The 27,265-nt window shown below is 46.0% G+C and overlaps 2 protein-coding genes across 2 annotated transcripts in view; one reads left to right on the top strand and one right to left on the bottom strand.

Moving 5' to 3' along the window:
* The first annotated feature begins 483 nt into the window (after window positions 1-483).
* Window positions 484-17,696, top strand: ATAD1 (ATPase family AAA domain containing 1). The gene is made up of 10 exons (XM_086466506.1): window positions 484-547; window positions 2,669-2,844; window positions 4,554-4,652; window positions 4,936-5,056; window positions 6,718-6,918; window positions 8,056-8,162; window positions 11,022-11,111; window positions 13,267-13,317; window positions 15,727-15,863; window positions 16,384-17,696. The coding sequence occupies exons 2-10, from the start codon at window positions 2,683-2,685 to the stop codon at window positions 16,502-16,504; spliced, it is 1,089 nt and encodes a 362-aa protein (XP_086322632.1). The 5' UTR covers window positions 484-547; window positions 2,669-2,682; the 3' UTR covers window positions 16,505-17,696.
* A 4,972-nt stretch (window positions 17,697-22,668) lies between these two features.
* PAPSS2 (3'-phosphoadenosine 5'-phosphosulfate synthase 2) overlaps window positions 22,669-27,265 on the bottom strand; it is a 29,345-nt gene continuing 24,748 nt past the window's right edge. Inside the window, exons 11-15 of the mRNA XM_086467311.1 lie at window positions 26,514-26,719; window positions 25,356-25,491; window positions 24,285-24,553; window positions 23,304-23,533; window positions 22,669-22,810 (exon numbers count right to left, since the gene is read on the bottom strand). Of these exons, the coding sequence (XP_086323437.1) occupies window positions 22,669-22,810; window positions 23,304-23,533; window positions 24,285-24,553; window positions 25,356-25,491; window positions 26,514-26,719 (983 nt within the window). The remainder of the gene's footprint in view (window positions 22,811-23,303; window positions 23,534-24,284; window positions 24,554-25,355; window positions 25,492-26,513; window positions 26,720-27,265) is intronic.

The raw sequence follows: 27,265 nt of genomic DNA, 5'->3' as shown, positions 1-27,265 counted from the left end.
GGCTTTAAAACTTCAGTGGCATCAACAACAAGAGCAGAGGGGTTGAAGACAAGTTGCCAAAACTTTGGATTAATGACACTTATTACAGAGATCCCCTTATTTTAACCCTTTTCTGGACATCTTTCTGTTACTATATATAGAGAGTGAAGTTACTGTTTTCATTAGAAGGTGAAATTGGAAAACTGTTACCTCAATATCTCTTAGTAACCTACTGATGAATTCTTAAATTTCGATGATTTTCATCCCAGCAGATCCCTGTAGCATCCCAAACCTGCCAAGCGCTGCGTTTTCCAAACTTGAGCTATTAACCTCTGAAACGCCACTGCTTCCGAGAGGGGTCGGAGCGTGTTTATTAGGAGGTGGCTGCCGCGGGGCAGGCCGTGCCGGCGGGCGGAACCTTCGTGCGGGGCGGCGGGAGCCGGCCGGAGGGGAGAAGCGCAGGACGCGCCGCCGCCGAGCCTGGGCCCGCGTTGCCGCCGCCGCCTTCCTCCGCCCGTGCGGCTGCCGTCGCGCCGCTGCCCGCCTGTCTGAGAGACCAGCCCGAGGGGTGAGTGACCCGGCGGGAGAACGAGCGGCCGCTCCCCCGCCGCCGGTGCCCGCCGCCGCGCTGGCACCTACTCGGTGGCGGGAAGGTCACGGGCGGCGAGTCCGGCCCGGCCCCCACTGGTGCCGCCTTCGCCTCACCGCGCCTCCATGGCCGGCTCCCGGGCGGCCGCCGCGTCCTCGGCAAGGCCGAGGGCTCCCCGGGGTCTGCTCCTGCCCTCGCTGAGGCCCAGCCGGCCTCTTCCTTTGTCAGCTCCGGCCTCGCCAGGTCGCCGGTGAGGCGGTCTGTCTTGGCGGCCGGGCCGGCAACTGGGCCTCTCCGCTGACCGGGGGGTCTGCGTGGGGGTAAAGCCGAGTACTTGAGAGGGAAGCGGTGGCTCTTACCTGGGGCCACGGGGAGAGGCGAGAGTTTTCCCCAGTGCCTCAGCTTTCCCCCTGGCCGCGCTGCGGGAGCAGGACAGGGACAGGCACCGCTTCGCTTTTGGCTTCCTTTGTAAGAGCTGAAGCTTTGGCGTGCGGACAGGCAGGGCTGGAACAGAACGCAGCCTAGCCGTACCGACCCAGAGCTTGCTGTTCGGTACGTCTGCCTAGAAAATAAGTGCTAAAATTCATGCAGGATAAACAGGGCTTCGTTTAGAAAGGTTATGCTTGAACAGGAGAGAATTTTTAACTTTTGATTTGTATTCAGGGCAAGGATTGCATAAGAAATTTTTTCGTTGGGTTTTGGGGCTTTTTTGGAAGCTTTTTTTCTTGTTCACTGACTATATAGCCCTTTTACTATATTAAATCAGGCTTAAGAGAACGTGCAGAATTTCCTAGCTCTGTATTACTTGCTCAGATGCATAAGCAGGCAATTTTTATTTGGTTTCCAAAGAGCTATGCAGAGCAGCAGCCTTGATTTTTCAATATCTAAACAGAGAATGAGGAGTTAAAGAACCCAAAACTTTTAGCGATCCACACTGGAATGTAGTAGCGAGCTGTTGACATCTTTTGGTAAACGTATCGCAGTGCTTCTCCTAATTCCAGTCTCCCAAATCATTGTAAATGGAATCTATGGTATGGCATGGCATCGCCTTGAGTTGAATAGGGGGTTGACATGACATGACGGCTAGCCAAGCGAGGGGGAATTCAGGGATTTCTTGGCTGTAGCTAGCCCGGCTTTTCCCTGGCTGACAGCTCTGTTTGGTAAGCAGCCAGGGAGCACTGGAAGCTGCCAAAGGACTTGCTGCTGATCTTGCCCTTGGAGCAGGAAAATCAGGCAGTGAATGAGGAAAGCTTTGGGGATTCTCAAGCAGCAGCCCCACCAGTTGAGGAGAAAGTAAATCAGGGAAAGAGGACTCTGATTTTATAAGTAATTTTTCATTATTTTAGGAAGGGTTTTTTCCTCTCTGCAGCACGCTCCCTTAACTTGAAAGTGCTGTACTTCCTAGGTTTGGCTTGTACAGTAGCCAGCCTTTTCCCTTGATAGCAGTGGACCACATCCAGAATTTTCAGTTTTCCAGGGATATTAATAACTCAAAATGTATTCTGCTAGGTGCAGGCTCCAGCTCTTAACCTCATTTTATTCAAATACAAGTCGTCGATTGCTCCTTAATGTGCCAGTTGGGTGACTTTCATTTAAAATTCCTCTTCGGTAAAAGAACTCCCTGTTTAAATCGTGTAGTTATCTTTGTCTCCGTATTTTAGCATTCGTGGGTCAGTAACAGTCACAAAATGTCGCTCTTGATGGGAGTTTAAACTTGGCACAGAAATAAAGTAATCTTTATTGGGGTATTATATAGCTGACAGGAATGCGGATTTCTTGAGAGAAGAGTGAAATCAGGACCTTTTTGCATGTGGTCAGGCAAGAAGTAAAACCTCAGGTCTGTTGCTGCCATTTCTTCTCCATTTACCGAAAGTGGAAATGAAACCATCGTTGTACTTGGTGCTGCTTGTTTTAGTCATAGGCAGTTTTGTACGTTGGGGCTGTGCTATTGTTGAGATATTTTGTTATAATTTCATGGTAAGCTTTATGCCCACTGTGTGCGTGGGAAATAGATTTTATAAGATGGTATTTAAATAGAAGGCAGGTGTTTTCTCAGCTTTAATTTTCTTTCTGTCCCTCCCTGTGCTTTTTTACATTTAGTGTTGAGAGGCAAGATGGTCCACGCCGAAGCATTTTCACGTCCCCTGAGCCGGAATGAAGTGGTTGGATTAATTTTTCGTTTAACCATATTTGGTGCTGTAACATATTTTACCATTAAATGGATGGTTGATGCCATTGATCCAACCAGAAAGCAAAAAGTAGAAGCTCAGAAACAGGTAGGATCTTATTCATAAATATTTCTGTGAAATGCTGTCTTGTTCGTTACTGTTCATACAGGGAAATCTGCTAAATGAAAGCTGGACTTGCAGTAACCATCAAAATAATTGATGGAAGCACATGGAATAATAAAAAAAAACCTAGTTATTTTTTCGTCAATGGCAGGATCTAGGCTGTTAACGCTTTCAGTGTTTACATTTTGTAACAAGTTAAAATTTCTAGCTTGAAGTGGTGGAAAAACTATTGAACTGGAGTGCAATGCTGTCTAATTATCAGCGAGTGTGTGGTCCCAGTGCTGTTGCTGCTTCTGACAACTTTGCTAAGCAGCTGTTGTGCTAAATAATGCTCTCATCGGTCTCCCGGTTGCTTTTTAAAACCTCCAGCAGAAATAACTTCATTCTCTGCTGCCTTTTGGCAACTTAATGGCAGAGGCAGGGACTGCAGTTAGTGATGACAAAGAGGAACGCTGCTCTCCAGATGCCTTTTGAAGAGTAGCTTGCACTTTGTCCCTCTCCCTCTCTTCTCCCTCCACCTCCAGGAGCAGTCAGTCAAAATGCCCTGGAAAGAGGACGAAAAAAGTGAAAAGCCTCATTCCTTGTGTTGAACTATTCATGGGCCTTAATACTCTGGGGAAAGATTTAGGTGCATTTCAAAACCAAAAGTTAAATGTTTCCTTTCCAAAGTGTTGAAAGAAACGCTGCAGCTTTTTTATTGCTTTCTGACTGACACAAACTGCACAGATTTGAACGGCAGTTTTGAGCAACCTAATTCTCTTTTGGGTGGGTTTTCTTTTTTTAAGGAGATCTTTAATGAAGAATTTTGGCGCACTTAAAGAATCAGCTTTCACAATTTGTGCTGGTGCCAGCTGTTATATAAGAGATTGCAGTATCCCAAAAGCGTGTCAGACTTAACCGCAAGTTTGAGTATAAAGAGAAACTGAATTATGAAAGCGTGTTGACACAACAAATGACTTTTCCTCTTTTCCTTTTAAATTGGGAAAAAGAAAACATTGAATACATAGAAAAAATTGACTGGCTTCTGTGAAGTAGCTTTTTTTTTTTTTTTTTTTTTTTTTTTTCCTCCTTAAAAATATATTAATGTCTACTTGACGCTGTGCCGTGGAGGTTGGGGGGGGCATGCTGTTTGCAACAGTGCAATTATACCTCCTCCCATTAAAGCGTGTGTGTGTGTTATTTGCGGAGTGGTGAATGGTGATAATTAAGCACATGAAAGAGCTCTAGAGTTCTGTCAAGTTTCAGGCTTTTCATCTGAATCCTGTATGGAGTTTGTAAGGACTAACGGGCTTTTTGAAATGTAGTGTAGCTGTATCAGCTTTGGAAACTCCTGTAGCCGTTATGGAAATGGTTTTGTACTGAGGTTACCTGTGTGTCTGCAAATCTGGTCTGAACAGCAAATGCCGTGTTTGGTTGCTTTTCAGGTCATGGTGTATGGCTGGTGGGTTTGGGGGTGGGAGGGCTGGTGTGACACTTACTTGATGGGAACTGAGACATACGGCTTGGTTTTGCTGGAGTGACAACAAGCCATTAGGAAATAGCAAAACCTTCTGCTTCAGAACGATTTAACCTCTTTTCAGATGTGACTTACAGAGAAACTTTTCAGACTTCAAATATCAGTTCTTTAAAAACTGATTTTTACATTAAGCATTCTGTGTCTTTCTCTGATTTTCTTGGTGTTTTATTTCCCACAGGCTGAAAAACTAATGAAGCAAATTGGAGTTAAAAATGTCAAGCTTACTGAATATGAAATGAGCATTGCTGCACATCTTGTAGACCCACTTAGCATGCATGTAAGAAACTGTTTTCTGTGTTACTCCGATGAAAGCACTTCAGACATGGAAGATCTCAATTTTTGACTTTGGATTTTGACATTATTTGTCATACACATGTATCTATGGAAATACATAGAAAATATTTCTGTAATTTAAAACTAAAATTGCATTGTTGAGATCAGAGGTTTTTAAATCACTTGTCTTTTTTTCTTTTTGAGGCCTTGCACTACTTTTAAGTTTGTGGATGTTTTTTGTTGGCAGGGACCATGATGGTAATTTCTAATACTTTTTCCCATATTAGGTAACCTGGAGTGATATTGCAGGCTTAGATGATGTTATTACAGATTTGAAAGACACGGTCATTTTGCCCATCAAGAAGAAATACCTGTTTGAGAATTCCAGGCTCTTACAGCCACCAAAAGGTAGGAAGGAAATGTTACGGATTTATGTGTTAGTATTGGAGAGAGAGAGAAAAGAGAGAAAAAAACCAACCAACCAAACAAACCACCAAACAAAAAAAAACCCCAAAACAACCCAAAGAGCTACAATTACCCAGAAAGGAAAGAGGAACTGGCTTACCAGTCCAAAGTGCAACCATTAGGACTGATGTCAGGGAAAACCCTCAGATTTTTTCCTCTTCTCTTGCGCTGAGATAAGGTTCTGTTGAACAAGTTTCATCTTAATAATGAAGTGATAATTGCTTTTCAGTTACTGATATTAGTTTGGTGCACTCATCTCTGTAGCCTGCATTTTTAACTGCCTAAATTGTCGTGTTTTTTTTTTTCTTCTTACACCCCATCTTGTCCTTTGGCAGAGGTGAGCTATAACGCTGCTGTACAGCTTTATACACCTGGTTAATATTTCTACAGTGTATAGAAACATAAGTCATAAACATGAGATGTCAATGGAAGCTCATCTTGCGAACATCTGCCCGGTCTAGTCCTAGAAATTCCAGTTATTCCAAGAGAGAGAGATCCCATTGTTATTCTGGAGGTCCTTTGATTTTTTTCTGGAGTGGAGTAGCACAGTATTGAGGCAGTGAGGAGACCAGCAGGTGACAAATTAACTTTCCAATGTTAAAGCAGAAGTTTGACTCTGCTGGAACGCTTACAGACATATTGGCTGTATGTTACTGCAGACAAGCAGAATTCGAACTTAAAATGCTGGGCAAAATGCCAAAGTTTATCTTTACTTCCCTGATCCCTGGAATATTATCTTCTGAAAATTCTCTGAAAACCATTAATTACTGCCTGTATCTGTGACCATCTCAGTTTTGTGTCCAAAGTGATGGAAAATGAAGCACTCTTGTAACTGGTTTAGTTTTTCCAGGCTGCTTTCTGTTTAAGTCACAAATTGAACCTGTCTGGAAAATGATCTAATAAGCTGAAGGAAAAAAATATTTTTTATTTATCTTTTTAAAGCAGACTCTGTATAGAGCAAGCTCCCCAGTTTTATTAGTGGTTTGCACTGCGTGTTAATAGGAAGTCGTTGCTTCAGCATAATTATGTTTGTGGTTGTCAGTGACATAAACAGAGAAAAAGCCTAGTGATTTTCTGTGTTTCAGGCTTGTTTGACTTATTTTTTTTTTTTAAATCGTTTTCTTTACAACTGTTAGAAATTCTTTCAATGCGACAAGTTTAAAAGTAATACGAAATGTCATATTTAATTGTGGGTAATTTGCTTAAAATGTTTATGGGCTCTTTTTTTTTTTTTCTTCCTTCTCCTTCCGCTGTGCTAAGTCTTATTAGCAAGGCTGAAGGTGGCTGCAAACAAGGCCTGTCAAATGCTTACAGGAAATAAATAGGGTTTTAGTTTTATGTAACCTTTATAGCCACAGTAATAAAACAGTCATCTTTCAGACAGGTGTCTCCCTTCAATTTCACTGTACTCGGTTTTAGATATTCTTAGGTTTAATTTTATAATAAGGATATCTCAAATAACTCTTATTTGATTTGATGGAACAGTGTGTAACTTGGGTTCCTGTCTTTTAAAACGTGGATAAAATACAAGCATGGACACGATCGGGTCTGTTGGACCAAAGTGTGTTTTCTTTGCGAGAGCACTAACAGTGCTGCTTTTTCAGGAGTACTTCTCTATGGCCCTCCTGGTTGTGGCAAAACGCTGATCGCCAAAGCTACAGCAAAGGAAGCTGGTTGTCGATTTATTAATCTCCAGCCATCAACACTGACGGACAAATGGTATGGAGAGTCTCAAAAACTGGCTGCTGCTGTCTTCTCCCTTGCTATAAAGCTCCAACCGTCCATCATTTTTATTGATGAAATAGGTAAAAATCTATCTTTTTTTTTTTTGTAAGTAACCGTAGTGGAGTGGCACTAAACTGTAGGTTCAAGTTGATGGGTATATTGATCTGCTGCCATCTTTTCCTGAAAAAGAGCGATAATGGAACAAGGTTTAGTAATATAAATAGTGTTGGAGAGTAATAGTGGCGAATTGGGAAAAACAGTGTATTTCTTCCTCGTGTTAGTGGAGGAAATTACAAATAGAACAAGTCGCTGCTTATTTTTGGTTGAGCTAAGGTGGTTCATGAGGAAAGCTTTTCTTCTGTCAGGGCAAGTAATTATTCAGGAAATGTATCCCTGAACGCACTTCGGCAGTTCTGCTGTGAGGGCACGAAATGGAAAATAAAACACGGGTTTAGGAGAGCTCAGGAATAATAGTTTAACAAGGCTGAAGAAGGAGGGGAAGTTCAGCTAGGAAGACAGCAATGTTGCCAGTTGTTCAGTGCATTTGGACTTGTCACCTTAGCGTTTAAGTCCCTGTGAAGTTGGGCAGTTCAGTTGAAATTGCTCGTTGTCTCATAGCACTGGCACTTCTTAGAGTTGTACAACTTGCAGAAACGGAGCCTGATGAAGCTTTTACTCTTTCCACAGTTCAGGTTTATGAAGGGGCTTTTTATCCTTTTGTATAGGTGTGAAAAACGTGGTGTTGTTTTTCTAGCTTTGGGCCGTTCGGTAGGCAACCATTAGCAGAGTTAGAGCTGTGCGTAGCAAAGTGTATGGCCTGCTTTACGTCGGTCCTGCAGCTTGCTGTTCCTCTGTGCTTTGGTGTCTTCTAGCTTGGTAGACCCTGAGCGTTTCCATTTCTGAATGAGAAATTAAGGTGAAAGTTACACTTTCTATGAGTTCAGGAAAGTGAAAGTTTGGAGCACAAGATTTGGGACAGTCTTATGTGATAGGTCCGTGCTCGTGTAATGTGATTTAAAAGATGTGCTTGAAAATACGGTGAGGTTCACTTTCCCATTCTTCATCGTAAGAAATATTTTTTTCATTTGTTGACAATGTTTATTAAAAAAAGTATTTCAAATACAGAGAATAGCACAAGTCTGCACATGAGAAATCAAACAGCCTAGTTTCTGTGGCAGGATTGAAAGTAAACTGCTTTACTGAATCCTTCAATACAGATTCCTTCTTACGAAGTCGATCGAGTTCTGATCATGAAGCTACAGCTATGATGAAAGCTCAGTTCATGAGTCTGTGGGATGGGCTGGACACTGATTATAACTGCCAAGTAAGTACGAAGGATGACGAGAAAATTGATGTGAGTCTTCCCTCTCGGTTATTGTGCGCTGAGCGTTTGGGAAGCGTAGCGGATTGCGTGTAGTCATAACTGCCAAAAGTGGTTCTTCACCTGTCCGTGTTAGTGATTACCAGTATATTATGGGAATGAGATGAGTTATATTAATAGATCATTTTTCTTCTTGAGAAGACTGTTTTTGTAGGTATTTTGGTTTTATTTAAGAGGTGTTATTTTCTGAAGTGTCTCAATAACATAGCTGTATGGTTTGAGCTGGCAAAATCGGGAATTTTTAAACTGGTTTGAAAAACATTTTGTCAACAACATCTTCAGATGAAGCGAACCTTTCCTTTCAGTAAAGGTGTTGAAAGATCTGAGTATTCATCACAGTTGCAGATTGGCTGGTTTGTTTCCAGAAAAGCATTATATCAACATTAGAGAAGCACTAGACTCTAGAGTTAATCTGGAAGGGCAGAGACGTTTTATGTTCTCAAAAGACAAATTCTGTTAAATGGATCCAAGCTTCCGTCCCGTTATTCCTGTAGGCTTTAGTCCCCCTCCCATAATCTCAACAGGAGTATTGTATTTTGGAGAAGGAAAAAAAGTACAAAAGCAGAAAAATACAAAAAGCATTTATGAAGTAAGTGACTTGAATGTAGCGTGGATGAAAGCCTCCTTGATGTTTCCTGTCACCTGCCGCAATCTTTTTAAGGCCTTTAAAAAGGATATTTATTCTCCAATTTTAAAATCTTTAGCCTTTTTAATCTGTGTTTTTCTGTGAATGGGTTCCAGTGCTCTGACCACTATTAGTTCTTTCTTTGTAAAATCTGCTTTTCCTCCTCTCAGGCTTGTGCTAAAGACTTTTTTTCAGTTGATTTTTTTAAAAAACTGATTAGAATGCAGTGAATATATGTACTGAGGAGCTTTAAAACAGAGTGCTTACCATTAATAAGAGGCCGCTTGCATGAACGCTTAACTGGGAGCTAACATAATCTTGCAAGCACACATTTCTTGCAGTGTTGAATGTATTATCTTTTTTCCCAATATACTGACAACTTCTTAGAGCAAGTCAAATTGTTCACTCCCTACCGTAAGACAATATGTGGTCTTACCCAAAAATTGAATCCTTATTCAAAGGAAGTCTGTTTGGCAAGAACTGGACAAGCATCCCAAAGCTCCCAAGTAAACATTTGTAATTAACAAAAGAGCCCAGCGAGCTGGCTGTCAAAAACTGAGACAAGGCAAATGTCAAGACCGTCGTTTAAAGAACACTTCCTGAATTGCAGTGACATCTCGGAGAGGAGCCTGAAATACTGGAAACAAAACACTCCTGCTGAAAAACTCCCCAGAAACCTGAATCGGCCCCTGCCATGTCTCCAGCCAGGTGCTCGCATTGCATTTTACTCCGTGGCTCCTGCCCTGCGGAGGCACATGAGTAAACGGCAGGAGGGACTTGTTCAGGCTCTGCGTGCTGAACTCTTAAGTCCGGCAGGAACTCGGGGCACAGGGCCTGGGCAACAGAGCTGCGGCAGTTGAAGGGACAGTTCAGGTGTGGAAGATTGTGCACTGCGGGGTCCCACGTTTGCAGAACCTGCAGATAAAGCCGGTATTGGGAAGGCTCCTCAGCTCCAGTAGCACAGAGGGAGCAACGCTTCAGGCTCAACTTTGGAGAGGGGAAAAGAAAAAAAAAAAAAAAAACAGAAGCACAAAAATACAAAAAACCCCATCTATGGAAGTTTTGAAAAAGCACAGCATGGGTACAGTGATACCTTTTGGCAAGAGGCAGCTCAGGCAAATGTTAGGGTGTGTTTGGCACAACACGTGCATGCATAACGCTTTCTAGAGGGTGAAGGCTGCCGGAGCCTGGGTGAAAAATACACCTTTTGGCTTTTTTTTCTATGCGCAGCGATTTGCCGCCGTATAATTAAGCCTCTAGGTGGCAGGGTGACTCTGCTCCGGGACACGCAACCCAGCCTGGCCAGGGGCTGCTGGTGCTGACAGGGCTGGCTGCGGAACGGTGAGCCCAGACAAAAGAGCAGAAGCATGTCAGGAAGCTGTACTGATAGGAGATTAATTTCCCTGATATTTTTCACTTTTGTGACTGGGTATTTACAATGTACATAACTTACAGTAACAAATGGGAAAGCAAGGCTCATGTGAATGGGAAGTAAATTTGTTCTTAAACTTAATAGCTGGCATGCAGTCAAACGAGGTAAATATTCTCCTTGTATTGAACTTGGCTTGTATGCATCTAAAGTGCTGCTGTTACTGTGTAGCAGTGCATATAGGTTCTTACTGACTTCTAATGCTTTAAAAAAACCCAAAAAACCAAAAAAACACCCACCAAAAAAACCCAAACAAACAAAAACCAAAAAAAAACCCCACCAACATCCTAGTGCATGCAAAAGCTGCCAGTTTGGTCATCCTGGTGAACCCATGGCCTTTCTTTCTTCAACACTGTGCAGAAATGCTGCATTTTTAATGCCCTATCAAAATGTCTCCTTTCAAGTTCCTTCCAGACCACCAGGAGCTAAAGAGACATCGCCAAGACTTATAAGCAGAAGTTTTGGGTTGATGCTTTGAGTTTGAACTTTCAAATTGGGCTCGGAGGGCTTCAGACTGATGTAGAAATATCCACCTGGACAGCACTCTGTGGTATCAATGCTCTCTTGAGCTGTCTGTTTAAATCCAGTTGCTGAAATCAGTACCAATAAACCTTATGTGACTTGTTTAAAGTTGGTGTTTGTGATAAAGTGTGGAAAAGTCACATTTTTGGTTTTGAAACTCCAATACGGCGATGTTTTCAAAAGCGGGTTTCAGGCTGACTTGTTTTCTTTCTGTTGGTGCATACAGGTAATAGTGATGGGAGCCACCAACCGTCCTCAGGATCTTGACTCCGCAATCATGAGAAGAATGCCAACCCGGTTTCACATCAACCAACCTGTAAGTCGTGCCAGGTGCCTGGACAGTGTGTGTAGCTGCTGAGCTACAGGCAGGTGCCTTATCAGCCAGGAAACTCAAAACATACGTCTTCGGGTTTTTTGGTTTTCAGTTGTTTGGGGTTTTTTTAATTTTGTTTTGGTTGTTTTTTTTTCAAAGGATTACTGTCTTATTTGGGTCTGCTTTTAGTTTTCTGGAAGCATGTATATAACTTTGCTTCTTAAGGTGAAGAAATCTTGATTCCTTGGGTCTTGTATCTGGAACAACTCCATGTGCTCCAAGAGCTTCCCACCAATTTTCTTGATTTATAAGAATGGAGTGGCTCTGGAAAGAGCTTAGTTTTAGCTTGAAAACCGTCACAAGAAGCACAAAAGTGACTGCATGCCCTTGCCTGTGGGGAGAGTGGCACCCCGCTCATATAGTGTCAAGAAGCAGGTAGATACTGACGACCATTTATACCTTCTGGATACCCAGTATTTAGTTTTCAAGGAGAGAAGAGGGAATAAAATCTGCATACCAAAGCCTACATTCTTCTCAAGCCTTTCCACAGTGAGGCACTGCAAGCAGTCTGGAAAACTGGTTTTATTCTGTTTAGGATTTATGCCAAACAGGCAGTAATTAAGGTCTTTATTGATTATGCCAGCCATCACAAGGTTACCCTTACTATAAATTTTGCTATTGCTGTCCTTTTTGAGGTATTTTAGTCACCTTCGAGCACTTGGCAGTATCACAAGACATTTTTGTATCAATATTTTAAAGAGTTCAGCTGTGGTTGTCAGGATTCCCTTCTGGCTACAGAAATACCCTTTGTTACTCATTTTTTTTCAGAAGCTGAGAGACAATTCTGGAGGAGTAAAACTCTTACTGATTGTGCAAGAAGAGTAGTCATGTTCCCAGACCCATATTGTTTGAACTGGCTTTCACTCCTTGTGGGCGGATACTTTTTGAAACAAAGCATTTAGAACCTAGTAAATGCTTTTCTGCAACGCCTGCTTGCAGGGTTTCACACACCTCACTCGTCTTCCAGTTTTCTTTGAATTAGTAAGAGGCAGGGATGTGTGTTTTAGTACTTTATCATCTCTTTCTATGAAGAACTGTCGTGAGAAGGGTGAATTATCCACAGGTAACTGCACCTCAGGATGTTCCAGGAGTTGGCTCCCTCTCCCAGGATCAGAATTACAACAGGAGGTGTCATTTAGGGCACAGGCACCTAACTTTCCGCACCCTGCTTCAGCCATCTGCTGAACTAACCACTTGTCTCTTGTTCTTGTCCGTGGTATTTTGTGATACAGCCATGGCTGGTTACAACCCTTTTATTGAGGGCCAAAATAACTTTTATGTGCTGTGGATTGCAAGTGTGCACAGGTAGTATGGCTGTAGAGTAGCTAAAGCCTTGCAGATTTTATAACTTAAGTTTGAGATGAAAATGACAAAAATTACTCCTAGGAATTTATCTGCAAGGCAGAGAGAAATGGAAGAGTGTTTTTTTGAGACTGAGTGTCAACTGTTCATCTGCCAGAGTATCTGTGGGGTAGTTTTTTTCCTTTTTAACAATGAAAGTGAATTTAGGACAAGTTTGGTTTTGGGAGACACAAAAAAGAGTCTCTTTGCTGCCTGTGCTTTACCTTGCTCTTAAGGGTATGCACAGGACTTAACTGGTTCTTTCAGTAACCTCATCACAGTATCTGATGTATATTGCTTAAAATTTCCCCAGCATCATCTGTAGAATTACTTTTTTTTTTCTTTTTCTTTTTCTTTTTTTTTCAGCAGAACAGTTTATCCTCTTCATCTCATTTAGCAAAGCATCGAAAGCATCCACTAGATGTAGAGAGTCTGTCCTCCGGTAGAGATGAGGGGAGCTCTTCAGAGAGCTGCTTTTGGTTAGGGCAAAGCCAGCATGTTTTTCCTTTCCCTGTAGTTAGTGTAAATGGATGGGCTCAGCTGTTTAATTTCGTGTGCTCCTGCAGTCAGAGTACCCTAGATCTTGTTTTGCTCAGTGCTTTGCCGTCAGATAGGTTTCCTTAGTGTGTATCATGTCTCCCGTTTGAGGGATCAGCGTATGTGAATGGTGATGGAGAGCCCACGCAGTGCCAAATTGAGGCAGATGTTACGTATGTTTATTTTTGTTTTCTGACAACTTTAATCCCTTTTGTTTAAGGCTCTGAAGCAAAGAGAAGCTATCTTGAAGCTGATTTTGAAAAATGAAAATGTAAGTAGACTTCTTTTAATGGTTCATTTGCTGTATTACTGGGGTCCTGAGTGCAAGCTCTGGAGTTGTAGAAAACTGTAACTGACTGTCTCAGAGTAAGGTGGGGATTACCTACCAGGGTGTTTCTGATGATAACTGGGAATCTTTTGTGGTTCTAGGTGTGGCGTTAAATTAAAGCAGTAGAGTTGCCTACTGGCTCATCAGCCTCAGTCAGAGCAGCAGTCATGGGTTTTGTGGTGAATCACCATCTCAGAGGAAAATTACTTAATTTCTCTGTCTCCATTTTCTCACTGTATAACAAGATAATACGTTTATCTCTCTAAAGATGCTGAAGGTGAATTGTGTTTGGAAATCACTTGGATCAGTGAAAGAAATTTCAAGGCGGCATGACAGCAGGGAAATGAGATCCAGATTTATTTATTTTTTAACTCTGTACAGCCTGTTGGCTTAAGTCAAGAAAGCCAGTTTTTGACAGTGCTCCTTATTACACTTTGCTCCCTGGTTCGCATTTCCTTTAGAGGAAAACTAGATGTTGTTGCTAATATTGTATGTCATTCGTGTTGCCATCTGCATTCCAAGATGAGGGGAAGAAGTAGCTGTGAGCACATCTGGTAGCGTCTGCTGGCAGGATATGGGGCCTGCCTTATTGGAGATTCATGCCAAATATAATTTTCTTGAGGTTAATGTTGAAAAGCTTCACTTGGTTGAAGTCTATCCTAATAAATACCATTTGTTAGGAAAACCAAGTTACTTTTTTTTTTTTTTTTTAAGAGGCCTAAAAATCACAGCTCATAATGGTGAATGGCTGAGATATTGGGGAGGTTGCTTTGCAAATGGTCATTTTGGATTGTTTGTATAGGATTAGGATGCAGGGTGGCTTTTTCACAAAATACTAGATGTGGAAGTGAGAACAGGACTGATGCGAAATGCCGGAGGAGTTGCAGAGGAAGAGCTGACCTATTTGCAGACAATCTCAAACAAACTAAAATGCCTCTTGCAAGTGGTCATTTCAGACTCAAATGTCTCTTCAGGAGCTGTTGGGGAGATGTGCCAAATAATAGACCTTTACACAGGCTCCTTGAATATATGCAGCCACCCGGCCCTTGCATGCAAGCGGGCTCTGGGACTGCTTTGCCTCGGCAGCTGAGCCTGGCATTTGCAGCACCTTGGCCTTAAGGTCTTCAGCAGAAACCTAAATCCGCTCCTGAATATGGACCTGAGAGAGCGCAAGGTATATCAAGCATCTGGCAGCGAATCACAGCCACACAAATAACAGAAAGAAGTCAGCCTGTATTGTTTATCCCATAGGAGGAGGAATTGGATCTATCAAGCCCGGCTTATTTTCAGCCAGGGTGCCAAACTTCCTGGCAGTCCTTTGCATGGCAGGTGTAGCCATGCCCTCCATTTTCCTTGCCTGTCCTAAAATCTTGTTTCTTCTTTCTCACTCGAAGGGAAATCCTCGTTGATGCCTGCTGCACGACATGGCCATTTTCTAATTATTCTCAGCCAGCTCTGCTGCTCCATGCGAGTCTTGGTAGCCGACAGCCCCATGCTGGGGGACATACCTCGTGGGTCTGCAGCTGGCTGCCACCAGCTTCGGTGTTTGTGTGCAGGATCATGCTTTAAAGCAAAGCATTTCCTAAGGGGCAGGCTGTAGGGTCTGTAGGAGGCATTTCAGTGTGAGCCAACTGTCGCTTCTGCCTTCATTTCCATGCCTGGCTCGCTCCAGACCCAAACCAGAGCACTGCCTGCTGAATTGTAGGTTGGGGAGCTGGGGCTCAAGTACAAGCTCAAGATATGAGCCAAGAGGACAGTATCGCTGTAACTCTGGTCCTTCAAGAAAAGCGGGGGAAGCAGCTGGGAATTGGAAGGGTGCTCAGTGGGCGTTGGCGCATTCTCGGTTTATCCTGGGGAGTGCGCGGGGTGAAGGGGGAGGAGGAAGCAGCAAAGGCTACGCCTGGGGCTTTGCCTTCAGCACCACGGAATAGTTTTCCCTCCTAGATGAAGTCATCACATAATTAGACTAGTTTGGCTTTAACTTTTTGAAAAGGAAATACTGGTGCATTGGAAAATGTGCTTGAAGGAGCTGTAACCAGAGATTCTGTAAACGGAGTGAATAAGTGGCTGGAAAGAGTTCAGCCTGATCCAGGACGTGGAGTTACACATGGAGTTTTGCCTCCATGCTCCCCATTCCGTGGTTATGTAAAGTAGGAGCAGTTGTTCAGAAACTCGGCAGACAACAGAGTTGCCAAGATGGTGAACAACTGCTTTGGAAGTTCTTACTCTGCACCGAAAGGTGGCAAACCCAAGGTCTTCTTAGGGCAGGTGAAAACACTGTTTCTTGTCCTTGGTGGAGCAAAGTAAATGACTTCAGTGGTTTTTGTGCTCTGACCTTTTGGTTTTTGACAGGTGGACAGGCATGTCAATCTCCTAGAAGTTGCTAAAGAGACTGATGGCTTCTCAGGCAGCGACCTGAAAGAAATGTGCCGGGATGCAGCGCTCCTCTGTGTCAGGGAATACGTTAATTCTGCCTGTGAAGAGGAGACGTATGTGTCTTTATTCTGTCTTGTTATGGTAGCTGCGCAGAAATTGTGGATGCTCCTGGGGCTACACACTGCCTGATGATTAGTTTGTATTTACTGATTCGAACTGTGAATTTACAGAGGTTTAGAAAACCTTGTTGGGATTCACGGAAAGCAGGAGTTGGCTTTTTCTTGGCAAATTGCCCCTTTAGAACAAAACCCCCCAAAACGCAAGTCACCTTTGTTCATTTTGTCTATGAAGTGTCAAGCTTGAGGCGGCACTACTCGCCAAATGCTATTACAGGGCTCTGTGGCCAGGCTTACGTGCTGGTAACGCTCTTGTGTGCACGTAACTCTGCTTGCTGTGACATTCCCCTGAGTATCTCCCACACTCGCTAGTGATACATGCATGGATGGGGCATGTTTCCAGTGTAGCTTTGGATCTGTGTCAGAGGCGCTCTTTTCAGTGATTGCTTCTCGTTGTTTGAATAGTTGTTACACAGCACCTGAGTCATTATCTTGCTTTTTTTCCTTCCTTTTAAAGCCATGACGAAGATGAAATTCGGCCGGTGCAGCAGCAGGATCTCCACAGGGCCATTGAGAAGATGAGAAAATCAAAGGATGCCACGCTGCAGAATGTTTTGATGCACGTTAGTTTAGATTAAGACAAAAGGGTGTGTTTGCTGTTTCTGATGCGATTTAGTTTGACCACTGTAATCAGTTAGCAAAGCTGGTGTTGGGGTGGGAGCAGGGATGTTCCTTGGATAAGGGGGCTCCGTTTCTGGAATTGTTTTTATACAACAAATTCTAAGTTATTGAAATCTCCTCATGTTCAACTAGAAGCGTAACAATAGATCATGAAGTGGAACAATTACAGCCCAGACCAAGAGCAGCTGCCTGTGTCTTGTCCCATCATCAATGCGCTATGTAGCCTTAAAGCAGGTTCCGAGGGGGTGCATGGGCTCGGCGGGTCACCGCTGCGGAGCAGGGGCGATTCGTTACCAGTGTGTGTATATATGTACGAGCATGGGCGTATGTATTAAATGTATATATCCACACATTTTTTTTTATACGTAGACATAATCTGTAGATAACTGAGTATGGAAAATCTTTTCTACTTGCTGAGTCAAACCAAATCAGAAGATGTCTAGATTAAAGATCGTCGATACTCAATTCACAGTCACTTCTTCCTTTTAGCAGCAATTACAAAGATAGAAATTCTGCTTCTGGAGTAACCTTCAGGCAAAATTTGAAATGTTGCTGATCTTTCTTTCACATGACCACTTGAAATCTGGTGCCATTTAATGAAGATAGTAAATGACCGTGCAAAATGTTTGATTACTTTTTCATTTTGTATGAATTCTGCTTTTTGAGGCTTTTAAAATGAATGCTGATTTTATTTTTTATTGTTCCCTTGGTGTGGGTAATTAGGGTAGAATCTTAACTGGTCTTTCATAAAGCCCCATGTATTATCAGCTCTCTGAAATCATGACTTTCTGATCTGTGATGCATTGTAACGAGGCCTTGCTGCTATTTTAATCCCTGGAAGACCCACTGCTGCGCAGTGGCATCGTACCTTGAAGTGGCACCTGCGTGGCTCTGAGGTGCGGGGCGACATTTTGTGCTGTTTTGCTCTCTCACATACTCTGATCTGCAGAACCGAAGAGAAGGGAATGGGTTTTGGGTTTATTAATGTGATTTAGCGATGTTCTGCTGTGCTTGATGGTAATAGTTTTGGTAACTTCCTGTAACGTTACGTGGCGATAAAGGGAAAGGGTTGAAAATGTAAGTGGCAAAAGTGTTTTGGTGAAGTTCTTGTCAGTAGGTTTTTAATAACTTGAGGTGTTTTTCTTACAATGTTATGAATTGTGCATTAATTCAACAGAAATACGTAATGGGAACTGTTCGGACCCCTAGGGGGGGTGCGCTGTGTCACAGCTCTGCTAGCCAGCGTGGGAGGGGAAGCCCTGCAAGCCAGGTGCCTGTGTAAAACCAAATGCACTGCAAATAAAACCAAGTCAGCTGGAGCGAGGCGTTGTATGGTGTCAGGTGCTGACACCAACTTCCATTCAGCACAGCTTTCTCCCTGGTGTCCTGTTGTCACACTGGTGTAGTGCACCGGCTGCAGTAGGTCTTGATTTGACCCAATTGAATCTCCTTGGGTACCAAAGATGGGGTTGGTTTTTTTCATAATTTAATAATTACTTCACTTTTTGATATGGAGAAAGAAGGCCGTGATGAAAGCATATTGCTCTAACACAAGGATGTAGGAAATTAGGCACACCAGAAGTACTGGGATGTGGAAACCTGAAGAGTCTGGGATGGGGAATGCTAATCCCCCGAGTTGCGTTAGTGACAGGGCAGAAAGTGATGGTGTAAGTCAGGCTCTGGTCTAGCCTTAAAATTAAACGTGCAAGCAGTGCTACTTCCTGTAAGCTGGTTTCTCGGGAGGTTTGAATTACGCAGGAGCCAGATGATGTTCTTGAGCTACTTGGTTTGTTTTCAGTGCCTGCTCTGGCTCTGGAGTTCTCCCAGCCCCTCTTGGTGGCTGTTACACCTCAGAAATTCCAGGCTGGTGCAGCGCTGCAGCTTGTCCTGTGCCTTTTTCCTTTTCTCAGGGGCTTCCTCCTTGGTAAAGACTGAGTGCAGCGGCTGAAGAACCTGTCTTCGGGGATTTGAGTAGTGTGTGTGAAGTGTGTCCTTAAACAGCAAACCAAGCGGCTAGGAAGGGGAACAAACCCTTGGCTGTTCACAGACTCCAGGGGCATCCTCTGGCCACCAGCTGAGCTCCCATCTCCTTGCCTGTTTCTCCAAAAACCTGGCTGTTCAGGTGCTGTCTGGATCTTGCCTTTACCCCCCTGCCTGCAATGCAGTGCTGCAGGCTTGAGGCACTGTGGGGAAGAGGCACGAGGGCTTATTTCTAATGGCCCCCGAGGACAGTTCCCGCAGCCGGACTGCAATTCCTGCTTTTCTAAGGACTTTTCCATACTTGGCTGCTCCTGCTGCTGCTTTGAGAGCCCTCCTCAAAGCAGAGATCCTCCTGGCAGCTTGCTAGAAAGGCTGGGAAAGTGGCATAGTTTATCATGACAGAACGTGGCTGCTTTAATTCCATGTCTCCAGCGGTTTGGTCCAGGCTCCTCACCGCTTGATCCTGCCTCTCCCTAGAGAGGGGGCGAGCTCTAGGGCCAGGTGTTCAAATGGAACATTGTTTCACAGGTGTGGGGTGGGGCCGGTCCAGTCTCTGGGACTGAGCTCTGGATTGTAATGCGAAGTTTCATCTGAAATGAGTCTTTCTTGGGGGTTTTAAAGGTCGAATCCTCTGGCAGGAAGAGGCATAGACATTCCCAGCAGGCAAACAACACGTTTAGGACCTGCTCAGCTGTAGCAGTCACTAGTAGGCAGTGTGTACATTACAGGCCACACCTAAATTGTCCCTGGGCTGTAAAGGAGCTAATCTTGCCGGTCCGATACTGCAGCATGAACAGAAACTGTTGGAGTAAGCTTAAGTACCAGGTAACTAAACGTGGTGGTGGCTGGCTCTGTGTAATTGTTGATCTGTTTGCTGTAGCATTCCCCAGTGTGGCCATGTCTGACTTCTGTAAATACAGCTTTTTTTGAGCCTTGGTTGGGCAAGGGCATCTTTTCCCTGGCTGGTGCTTGGGACCCACTGGGCTGCGGCAGCTGAGGGTGAGGCGCAGGGCGCTGCAGGGAAGGGCTCTGTGCAGGCAGGGTGCTGGGAGTCCTGGCATGGCAAGCAGATGGCGCAGCCCGTGGCCAACCTCCAGCCCTGCGCTGGGGTGGGCCAGCAGCAAAGGGCCTCCAGCCCTAGGGCACAGAAGCCGGCAGGGCTCGCAGCCTTGCCCTCTTGTCTCCCTGGGCAGCGCAGGCTGCGGCACCCACCAAGACACGTGACCTGTTGAGAGTAAATCCGTTGGGAAGAGACCAGGCGATGCAGCACCGTTGCCTATTCCTGCAGGGTTTGAGCAGCAAAAAGGTGCTCAAGTGCAGGTTAAACAGCCCAGAAATGCAGGGCAGCAGAAGGCAGTGTGCTTCTATCCTAGTTAAATGTGACTTCTTCAAAGTTACACAGCCCAGACAGCGAAAAAGGTAAATTAGTTGAGGTTTCCAAAAGGACATGGGCTCTGTGGACACCCTCCCTGCTGGCTGAGCCACCTGTCACCCCACCCAAGGCTGCAACGGGGTGGGGGGCTCTGACTGCTACAGACCTGTCACAGTCCCAGGTGAACCGTGTGGTTGTAATTTTACCCGAAAAAATTACAAAGGGAGAGTTGGTTACACATATAAATATTTATTTGTACTAAAAGTGAGTGTTTTGTAGCAAGAGTATCAAGTTCAGAATATGTTAAATCATGAGATGCATCAGTTGAGGTACAAATTCCAGTCTCATGTCTTTAATAAATACACTATAAAAAAAATCCCAGTCCACATACTCTTAATCAGAGGTAATCAGTACACTACGCTATTTTAATAGGATGATAGAACATTTGTGTTTTGCTGTAACCATTTGGATTTATGGCAGGGGTTAGGGTTTTTTTAACAATCTGATTATTTTAAGACAAGTAGCAACAGCACCATTTCACTACTTCAGAAATTACAAATATTGCAATCATAAATGGGAGTATTGCTTTTGTCTTCCAGATCCCTGCCAGAGGGCCTGAGCGTAGAAAGCACCAGCGTGCTTTCAGCTACTGACACGGGTGTTGCAGCATTTTTCTTGAGGTATAATACAGCTTTGGGCTTTTTGATCTGAATATTTAAAAAAATTACAAAAAAACCACCCCCAACCCCAAAACACAAAACCAACGAAACCCGAACCAGTTGACAAATGAAAAAAGACTTTTTGCAAAAGTATTCCCAATCACCTATGTTGTCTTGGACACTGCCATGGCCACAGCAAAACAGGTTGTAGCTTGCAATGCAGCTCACTATCCTAAGTTACAAGCAGAAGCATGATTGTTTTTACTAAGTGTAGATCCCTTTGTAATTAAAGTACAAGAAGAGGAGAGCGCTAATTCCATTTCATTTGAAACAATTCTGACTGGTCCTGGAGCGTCTACTTAAAAAGGATGAGTACAAAAATCATCAATTCAGGTTGTTGCAATAACTAACAAGTGCACAGCTCCTACTCACACCCCAATGTGGTAGCCGGGGAGGTGGCGCGCTCCTCCCCGCTGGCACAGCAGGGCCCCAGGATGAGCCCTTTCCCTGGGAACGCCTCTGCTGATTGCAGGCAGGACACTGAGGCATGGGAAGGGGCAGGCAGGCAGCTGAGGGGCTCCCAGTCACGCAAGGTGTTGCACTCAAGCCTCCACCACGGCCAAGACATGCACCGGTCCCAGCGGGACGTGCTCAGGGCGAGACACAGACAGGGCCAGGGAAAGCTTCGGTGTTGACTCACGCTGCTCAGCCTCAACAGAGGTCACCACAGGAGCTGCCAGTCAGTGGAAAAGCCTCATGCACAGCGGCAAAGTCCACGTTGGGAGTGGAAAACGGAAGAAGGCAAGGGCTGCAGTAACTTTCCACGAGCCAAAGCTGGGAGCAGCACCAGGCACTGGCTCTCAGCTCGACACCATCGCACAGCAGCACTTCGCGCGGCTGGGGAGGGACCCAAGGGCTTTGCAGCCACTCTCTGGCCATCTCCCAGGTAGAGCCAGCATTGCCATCCCACAGACGCAAAGTAAAACCAGGTCACCTGTACCCATGCAGGGCTGTGGGTACGGATGATGGCAAGCGCTTGAGCCATCCCTCGCCCTGTTTACTGGGTACAGCCACTCAGACCCACCTCACACTGGGATTTTGCTGGTTTGCCTTTAATTCACCTTTTGGACAGGAGAGGCACAGGCAGAGGAAAAGGGGATCCGATCCAGCCAGGTGGGAGGATACCTACAGAAGCACGTGCTGCAGGCCATGCTGGGCTTCCTGCAGCCACACTCAGCTGGGAATAAACAGCACCCCCAGTTTTTGCTTGCTGCCCTCAAGCTGATCCATCCCTGACTCTGAGAGCTCCCAGGACAGCCTCCCCTGCCCGTGGGCCCCCCAGGCTCTAAGGGCAGGGATCGCCATGGCAGAGCCCTCACAGCACGCTGACCTTGGAGCACAAGTAATGGTCAGCCCAGGTTTGACTGGAGAGGTCAAGCAGGAGGAAGAAAGGAAGAACAGTGAGCAATTGTCTTGGCCGCAAGGAACTGGCGATGGTCAAGACTGATGATTATACAAAAATCCTTTTAAAAATGGATGTTTAAAAAAACCCCACTGTGTGTTAGCAGAAATTGCCAAAGGCACAACCTGGAGGGCAGTGACTGGATCTGAGCATCAAGTGCCCTTTTTCCCTCTCCCACCCCAGCAGCAGCAACTCCTCCTCACTTCAGCAGCTGCTCCTGCCTCTTCGTGCAGCGCTGGGCGAGGGGTAGTGGAAAGGCACTGCTTTAGTTCTGCTCCATGCAGGGGACAGACACGTTTTCATCCTTGTGCTGAGGTCCCAGCTCTGCACCGGGGGTCGGTGCACGGCCCTGGCGGCACCAAAACGATCCAGCTGGCCCATCCAGAGGCTGTGCTGGGCTTCCTGCAGCCACACTCAGCTGGGAACGACGGGCACGCTGCTCTTCCCTTCCAGCCCTACGGGGACGCTCCTGGCAGCTTCAAGGGGAGAAGGACCAGGCTCTATTTCTGATTAGTAAAAAACACTCTGACCCTGGCAGGAAAATCCTACAGTCAGAGCATTGGAAATGCCAGGTAACTGATCTGTGTCATAAGGAATCAATCAATCATTGCTCACTCTTAATACAAGTATTTCTAGGGAGGAGTAGTGTTAATTCTTTTTTTCCAGTGACTGGTAGTACTCAGTTAGGACCTTCCAAGCTTTGGGGGCCATGAAGCCGTCCGGTGGGTTTTCACCTTCACGAGCGAGCTTCCTCATGCGTGTTCCCGAGATGAAATCAAAATCATCATGCCTGAGTGAAACAGAGACAGGGGTGAAATAAGCACAACTGACCTGAGCTGTCCCCAGCGCAGCTGTTCCGCTCTGCCAAGCACGTGGGCGGAAGCCTCCTGGCACCAGTGGCACCTGCCTGCAGCTTCACACCCGGGTTTACAACCGGCAGGAACAGGGCTCCTCTTCTGAGAGGAGCTGGAGTTGTACATAATGCACCTCTCCAGCTGTGTGAGGCTGTATTTCTACTGCCACGTAGGCCCCAGACCGTGTTTCTTCTCCTCCCTGGTGGCTATAAAGGCGCATCTTTTTAGTTTCATGCGACCCATTCTTGACGTGGTGTCAACTCTTGGAGGGGAAAGTAGGTGGCTTTCACGGGTTCTTCCCCCATTCCTCTCCTTAAAAGGAACACCAGCTGCTTTTCCCTCTCCCCTGACAAGCTGCAAGCCAGACGCGATTGCAAGCCACGTGCGCTGCACAGGCTGAAGAAACAGCGATGCTGCTGCCTGCATTACCTTTTTGGGTCATAAAAATCCATGGCCCTTTTGAGTTTATTGTAAGCAGCCACCCGGAAGGGGATGATTTCCACTGAGGTCAGGCCCGGTGCCATGCTGAGGACCTTCCCTCCCTGCGTGGGCTCATAGAGGTCCTTCTTGGTCTCAGGGTGAGGCATGCCTGCGGGGTCGCGCCCCACGATGTAGAAATTTGCCCCAGCAATCATGCGAGCTCGGCAGTGCCACTGCACCTGCAAAGGACAGACACAAGGAGCACTGGCTGAGGGCTGAGCAGCGACTGAGCCGCCTGCTCTGGGCTACAAAAGAGATCCTGGTGATCCACACGCAGGAAGGAAGGAAGGAAGGAAGGAAGGAGATGCGTCAGTAGCCTTGCTGCAGTTTCTCACAGCGATCAGGCCGCCCAGGCTCATCTTCCACTACTTGGACCTGATGCAACATCACGGTTCTCCTAAGGACACATATTTCAAGGGCAACACTGAGGATGGGAACTGGTCTTGGTCCAATCTGGCAGCAAATGGAGGTAGCAGTTTGCTTTTTCAACAGGCAAAACCACTGTCCACCAGCCCTCGAGCCCCACACAGTCAAAGGCTGCCCGCAGATCCCCCTCCTTCAGGGGAGCTTCAGCATCTACCACTTTCATCCCACTGATTTAGGGACTGAAGGGAAACCACTGGGGGAAATCAAATGAGCATCCCTGCCCGACAGAGAAAAAGGTCATATCGGTAAAGTCTGTTTCTTGCCCCCTTCTCCCCAGCTCTCCACACAGCTTCTGAAAGCACAGGAGCCCACAGCACCGAGATCTGCTGGGAGACGGCTGCTGCAGCAAGTTGCAGGCGAACCACAGAGGGAGCTAATAGTGAGGCAACAGCTACTGACTCCCTTCCCCGTGGCCTTCTGGAGCTGCACAGGCAGGCTGGCAGCAGGCATCCCCACGGACGGGCTTCGCGCCTTGTCGCTGCGAGCAGCCAACAGCTACATTACCTCTGTGGGGCCAGCGTAAAGCATGGGAGAAGGGAAGATGGCAACGATGGTCGACTTGGGGTCCAGGACTTGCTCCTCCAGAACCGCTGAGTGCTGCTTCATCCGCCATTCCAGTGGGACATCGTCATCTTTGGTCCATCCTCCCAGGGGGTGCAGGAGGAGCACGGGGTTTTTATAACCCCTCTCCAAAAGCTGGCGCCGTGTGTCCTGCATGAGTAGGGCGTGCCCGTTATGGACAGGGTTGCGCAGCTGAAACGCAAAGACAGCATCTAAAAAGGAAACATTCAGAGGGTCACAGGCTTGTGCTGACCATCAGACCCTGCGGCTTCACTTGCACACTACACATTTTGACACAGTCATAAGATAGGTGTGTCATAAGACGTGTGCCCTATCTTTATGTGAGTGAGACCTTAAATACCCGAGATGAGTGTTTCATACACGTACAGTGCCTCTTCATCGCTCTGCCAAATTTATTTTCATTGCACATCCCTCCTTTGGGGCCAATTTCAGCCCTATCAGCTTCTCCTACAATGTTTTTACAAGCCACTGGACAGCTCCACCGAGTTCCTTGGCTTCTGAAGTGACCTGCCACCTCTCAAGCTCAATGGCACCTGCAGGAAGGCAAACGCTCTCTCCCCAAAGTGAGGGTAGGTGCCTGACGCCTGCCAGCCTGCTGTGATAGACACCTGGGAGAAGGTACCTGAGCTGTCCCTGATGTGCGAAGGCCAAGCACGTCAGCACAGGGCTTTAAATGCCCAGGATGCAGAAACAGAGGCTGTGAGGTGCCAGGGAGGACACCAGCAGGATGCTCAACACTTTCCAGTCCCATGCTTGGAGAGGCCCATTTTGGACATGGCCCATCACAAGCACTGTCCTTAACCAAGGAGACCCCACACCCTTTTTTGTGCCATGCCCTGCGTCCCTCTTACTGCTCACCCCACCCTAATAGTCCCACTTTGGGAGCACACAGAAGCAATTTGGCAAGTGCTGCAAGCTTAAGCGCAAATAATCACAGATCACACAAATCTCCCGGTGCCAGGTGGGGCAAGAAAAGCTAACGAAGACACTCACCAGCATTCATTTCTCTGAACTTCTGCTTGAGATTGAGTGGTGTCAGGCGGTACTGGTCCAGCCCGTCGTTCCATTTGATTTTCTCCAGCACAAGCAGGTCTCCACCAACCAGCCAGTCTCCGCTTTCCACCACCATCTGTGAATAACACACACGTGCATTACAGAAGGGACAGCAAAATATTTCCTTTTCCCTTTCCCAGTCTCTTTTGAAAGTGTTAGGGTTGACTCCACTTGCAGGGTGACTTCCCTTCTCGTTCAGCACATTGTAAGCAGAACTTTCTTACAGTGACCATGTGAACTGAATGTCATGAGCAGACAACTCTGTAAAGCAAGGTGTCAGCCACCCGAGTCCCTGCTGCTGCATCTGGCTGAGTGCTGGACTCCTCTCTGGCAGCCAAGGGCCTACAAGTTACGGCACAAGACATTCCTTCACCTCACTCTTCGCTCTTTCCTCCTGGGAATATGCAGGAGGAATAAGCCTGTTGCAAGATGAACAATTGCTTCTGAATAATTAAAAGAGGTATTTTAAGGTAGGGGAAAAGATTTAACACAGCTTTAGCCTTTTCAGGTAGGCCACTCAAGTCACTCGGTATAACCTGGAGCTCTTCCTTTCTAAGGGATGATGTTCTTTGTACTGCCAGAGAGTAAGCGGGAAGGGATAAGCTGTAAAAATATAACAGTCTGTTTTGTACTGGCAGCCAACAAGACAAATTGAGGAGTAAGATGTAGCTAAAAGGAGCACAAGTCAGTGATCTGCAGCATTAGCGTTTGGCAGCATCAACCAAGATCGTCACATCCCAAGCGCAGGGAAACTTTGGGGGCTAAGTTGGTGATTATGCTAAAAACATTTGGATGTAGGCACACCGTGAAGATGAGTGAATGAAAGGAGCAGCTCCTCAGCAGCACGCTCGTTTTCCCCTTCACCTTGTGCTTACTATCTGACGCTCCTGTTAAGCGGCAAGTGCAGCACTAACTCGCGAGCCTAAAAATTCAGTCCTGCCTGCTTGGGATGCAATGGTTCCCAGCAAGGAGTTGGGTTTGGAAAGCAGATAGGACACCCCAGGCCCTCGAAAACTTGCGAGAGGTTCAGTTCTCCAGCCCCTGCCCCCATTTCCCATCCTGGCCAGGTTTCCCAGAGCAGCAAGGGGAGAAACCTACTTTGACGTGCGGGTGCTTCGTGCAGGTGGTGCCCCAGACGCGGGCACAGCGCTCCTCCTTCCTGTGCTCGAAGTACTCAGGGTTCTTCAGGACCGCCACCCTCCGCCCCGCGTAGCTGAGTGCCAGTGCCTCGCAGCCTTCCAGCCGCTCCTTGTCCTCCGTGGAGATCGGCAGCACGATGGGGATGCTCAGGTTGACCACACCGTCTGGCAAGAGAGGGGGAGATTTTAATGTCCTCCAGCCTCAAGCACTGGACTTGGGCACCGGTCTTGGGCACCAGGTAAGCAGAGGTTTTCAGAAGCACACGTTCTACCTTTGGAGAGCCAAATTTTCCAGGACTAGCTCGGGGATTCACCATCAGTCATGTAAATTTATTCACTGCCCCATTTTTTTCTGTGCCACTAATAAATAGCAACGTTAGTGGAATAGGAAAGCTCCTTATCTTTGGGTCAGAGATGTCTCAAAGACACCTGGAGCATTTAGTTACTTTCTGGACTCTCTATCACCCCTGAAAAATTGGTTCTTCTCAGTTAGCTTGTTGTAAAGTCTCTCTGAAAAATTAAACATACCTGGAACATGCAACCCTGGATATAACCCCTACCTCCTCCGCCAGGAGAATAATCTCTATTAAGATGGCTCCGGCTTGGTGTTCCCCAGGGCATCTCATTCCCTGCACACTTACTGAACTGCCTCTTCCAAGAGGGAAAACACTGTCACGCTTTTCTTTGTTTCTCTGGTTTTTTTCTGGATAG

This window comes from Leptosomus discolor, chromosome 6 (assembly GCF_034619465.1).
Source record: "Leptosomus discolor isolate bLepDis1 chromosome 6, bLepDis1.hap2, whole genome shotgun sequence".
Classification (NCBI taxonomy): domain Eukaryota; kingdom Metazoa; phylum Chordata; class Aves; order Leptosomiformes; family Leptosomidae; genus Leptosomus; species Leptosomus discolor.
Note: the sequence above shows the minus strand (reverse complement) of the source record. Positions and strands in the feature narration are given on the sequence as shown.

Coding starts and splice junctions, on each gene's coding strand:
- ATAD1 (XM_086466506.1), top strand. CDS start 2,683: ATGGTCCACGCCGAAGCATTTTCACGTCCCCTGAGCCGGAATGAAGTG. Junction 4,653..4,935: donor TAGACCCACTTAGCATGCAT/GTAAGAAACTGT, acceptor TTCCCATATTAG/GTAACCTGGAGTGATATTGC. Junction 15,864..16,383: donor TCTGCCTGTGAAGAGGAGAC/GTATGTGTCTTT, acceptor TTCCTTTTAAAG/CCATGACGAAGATGAAATTC.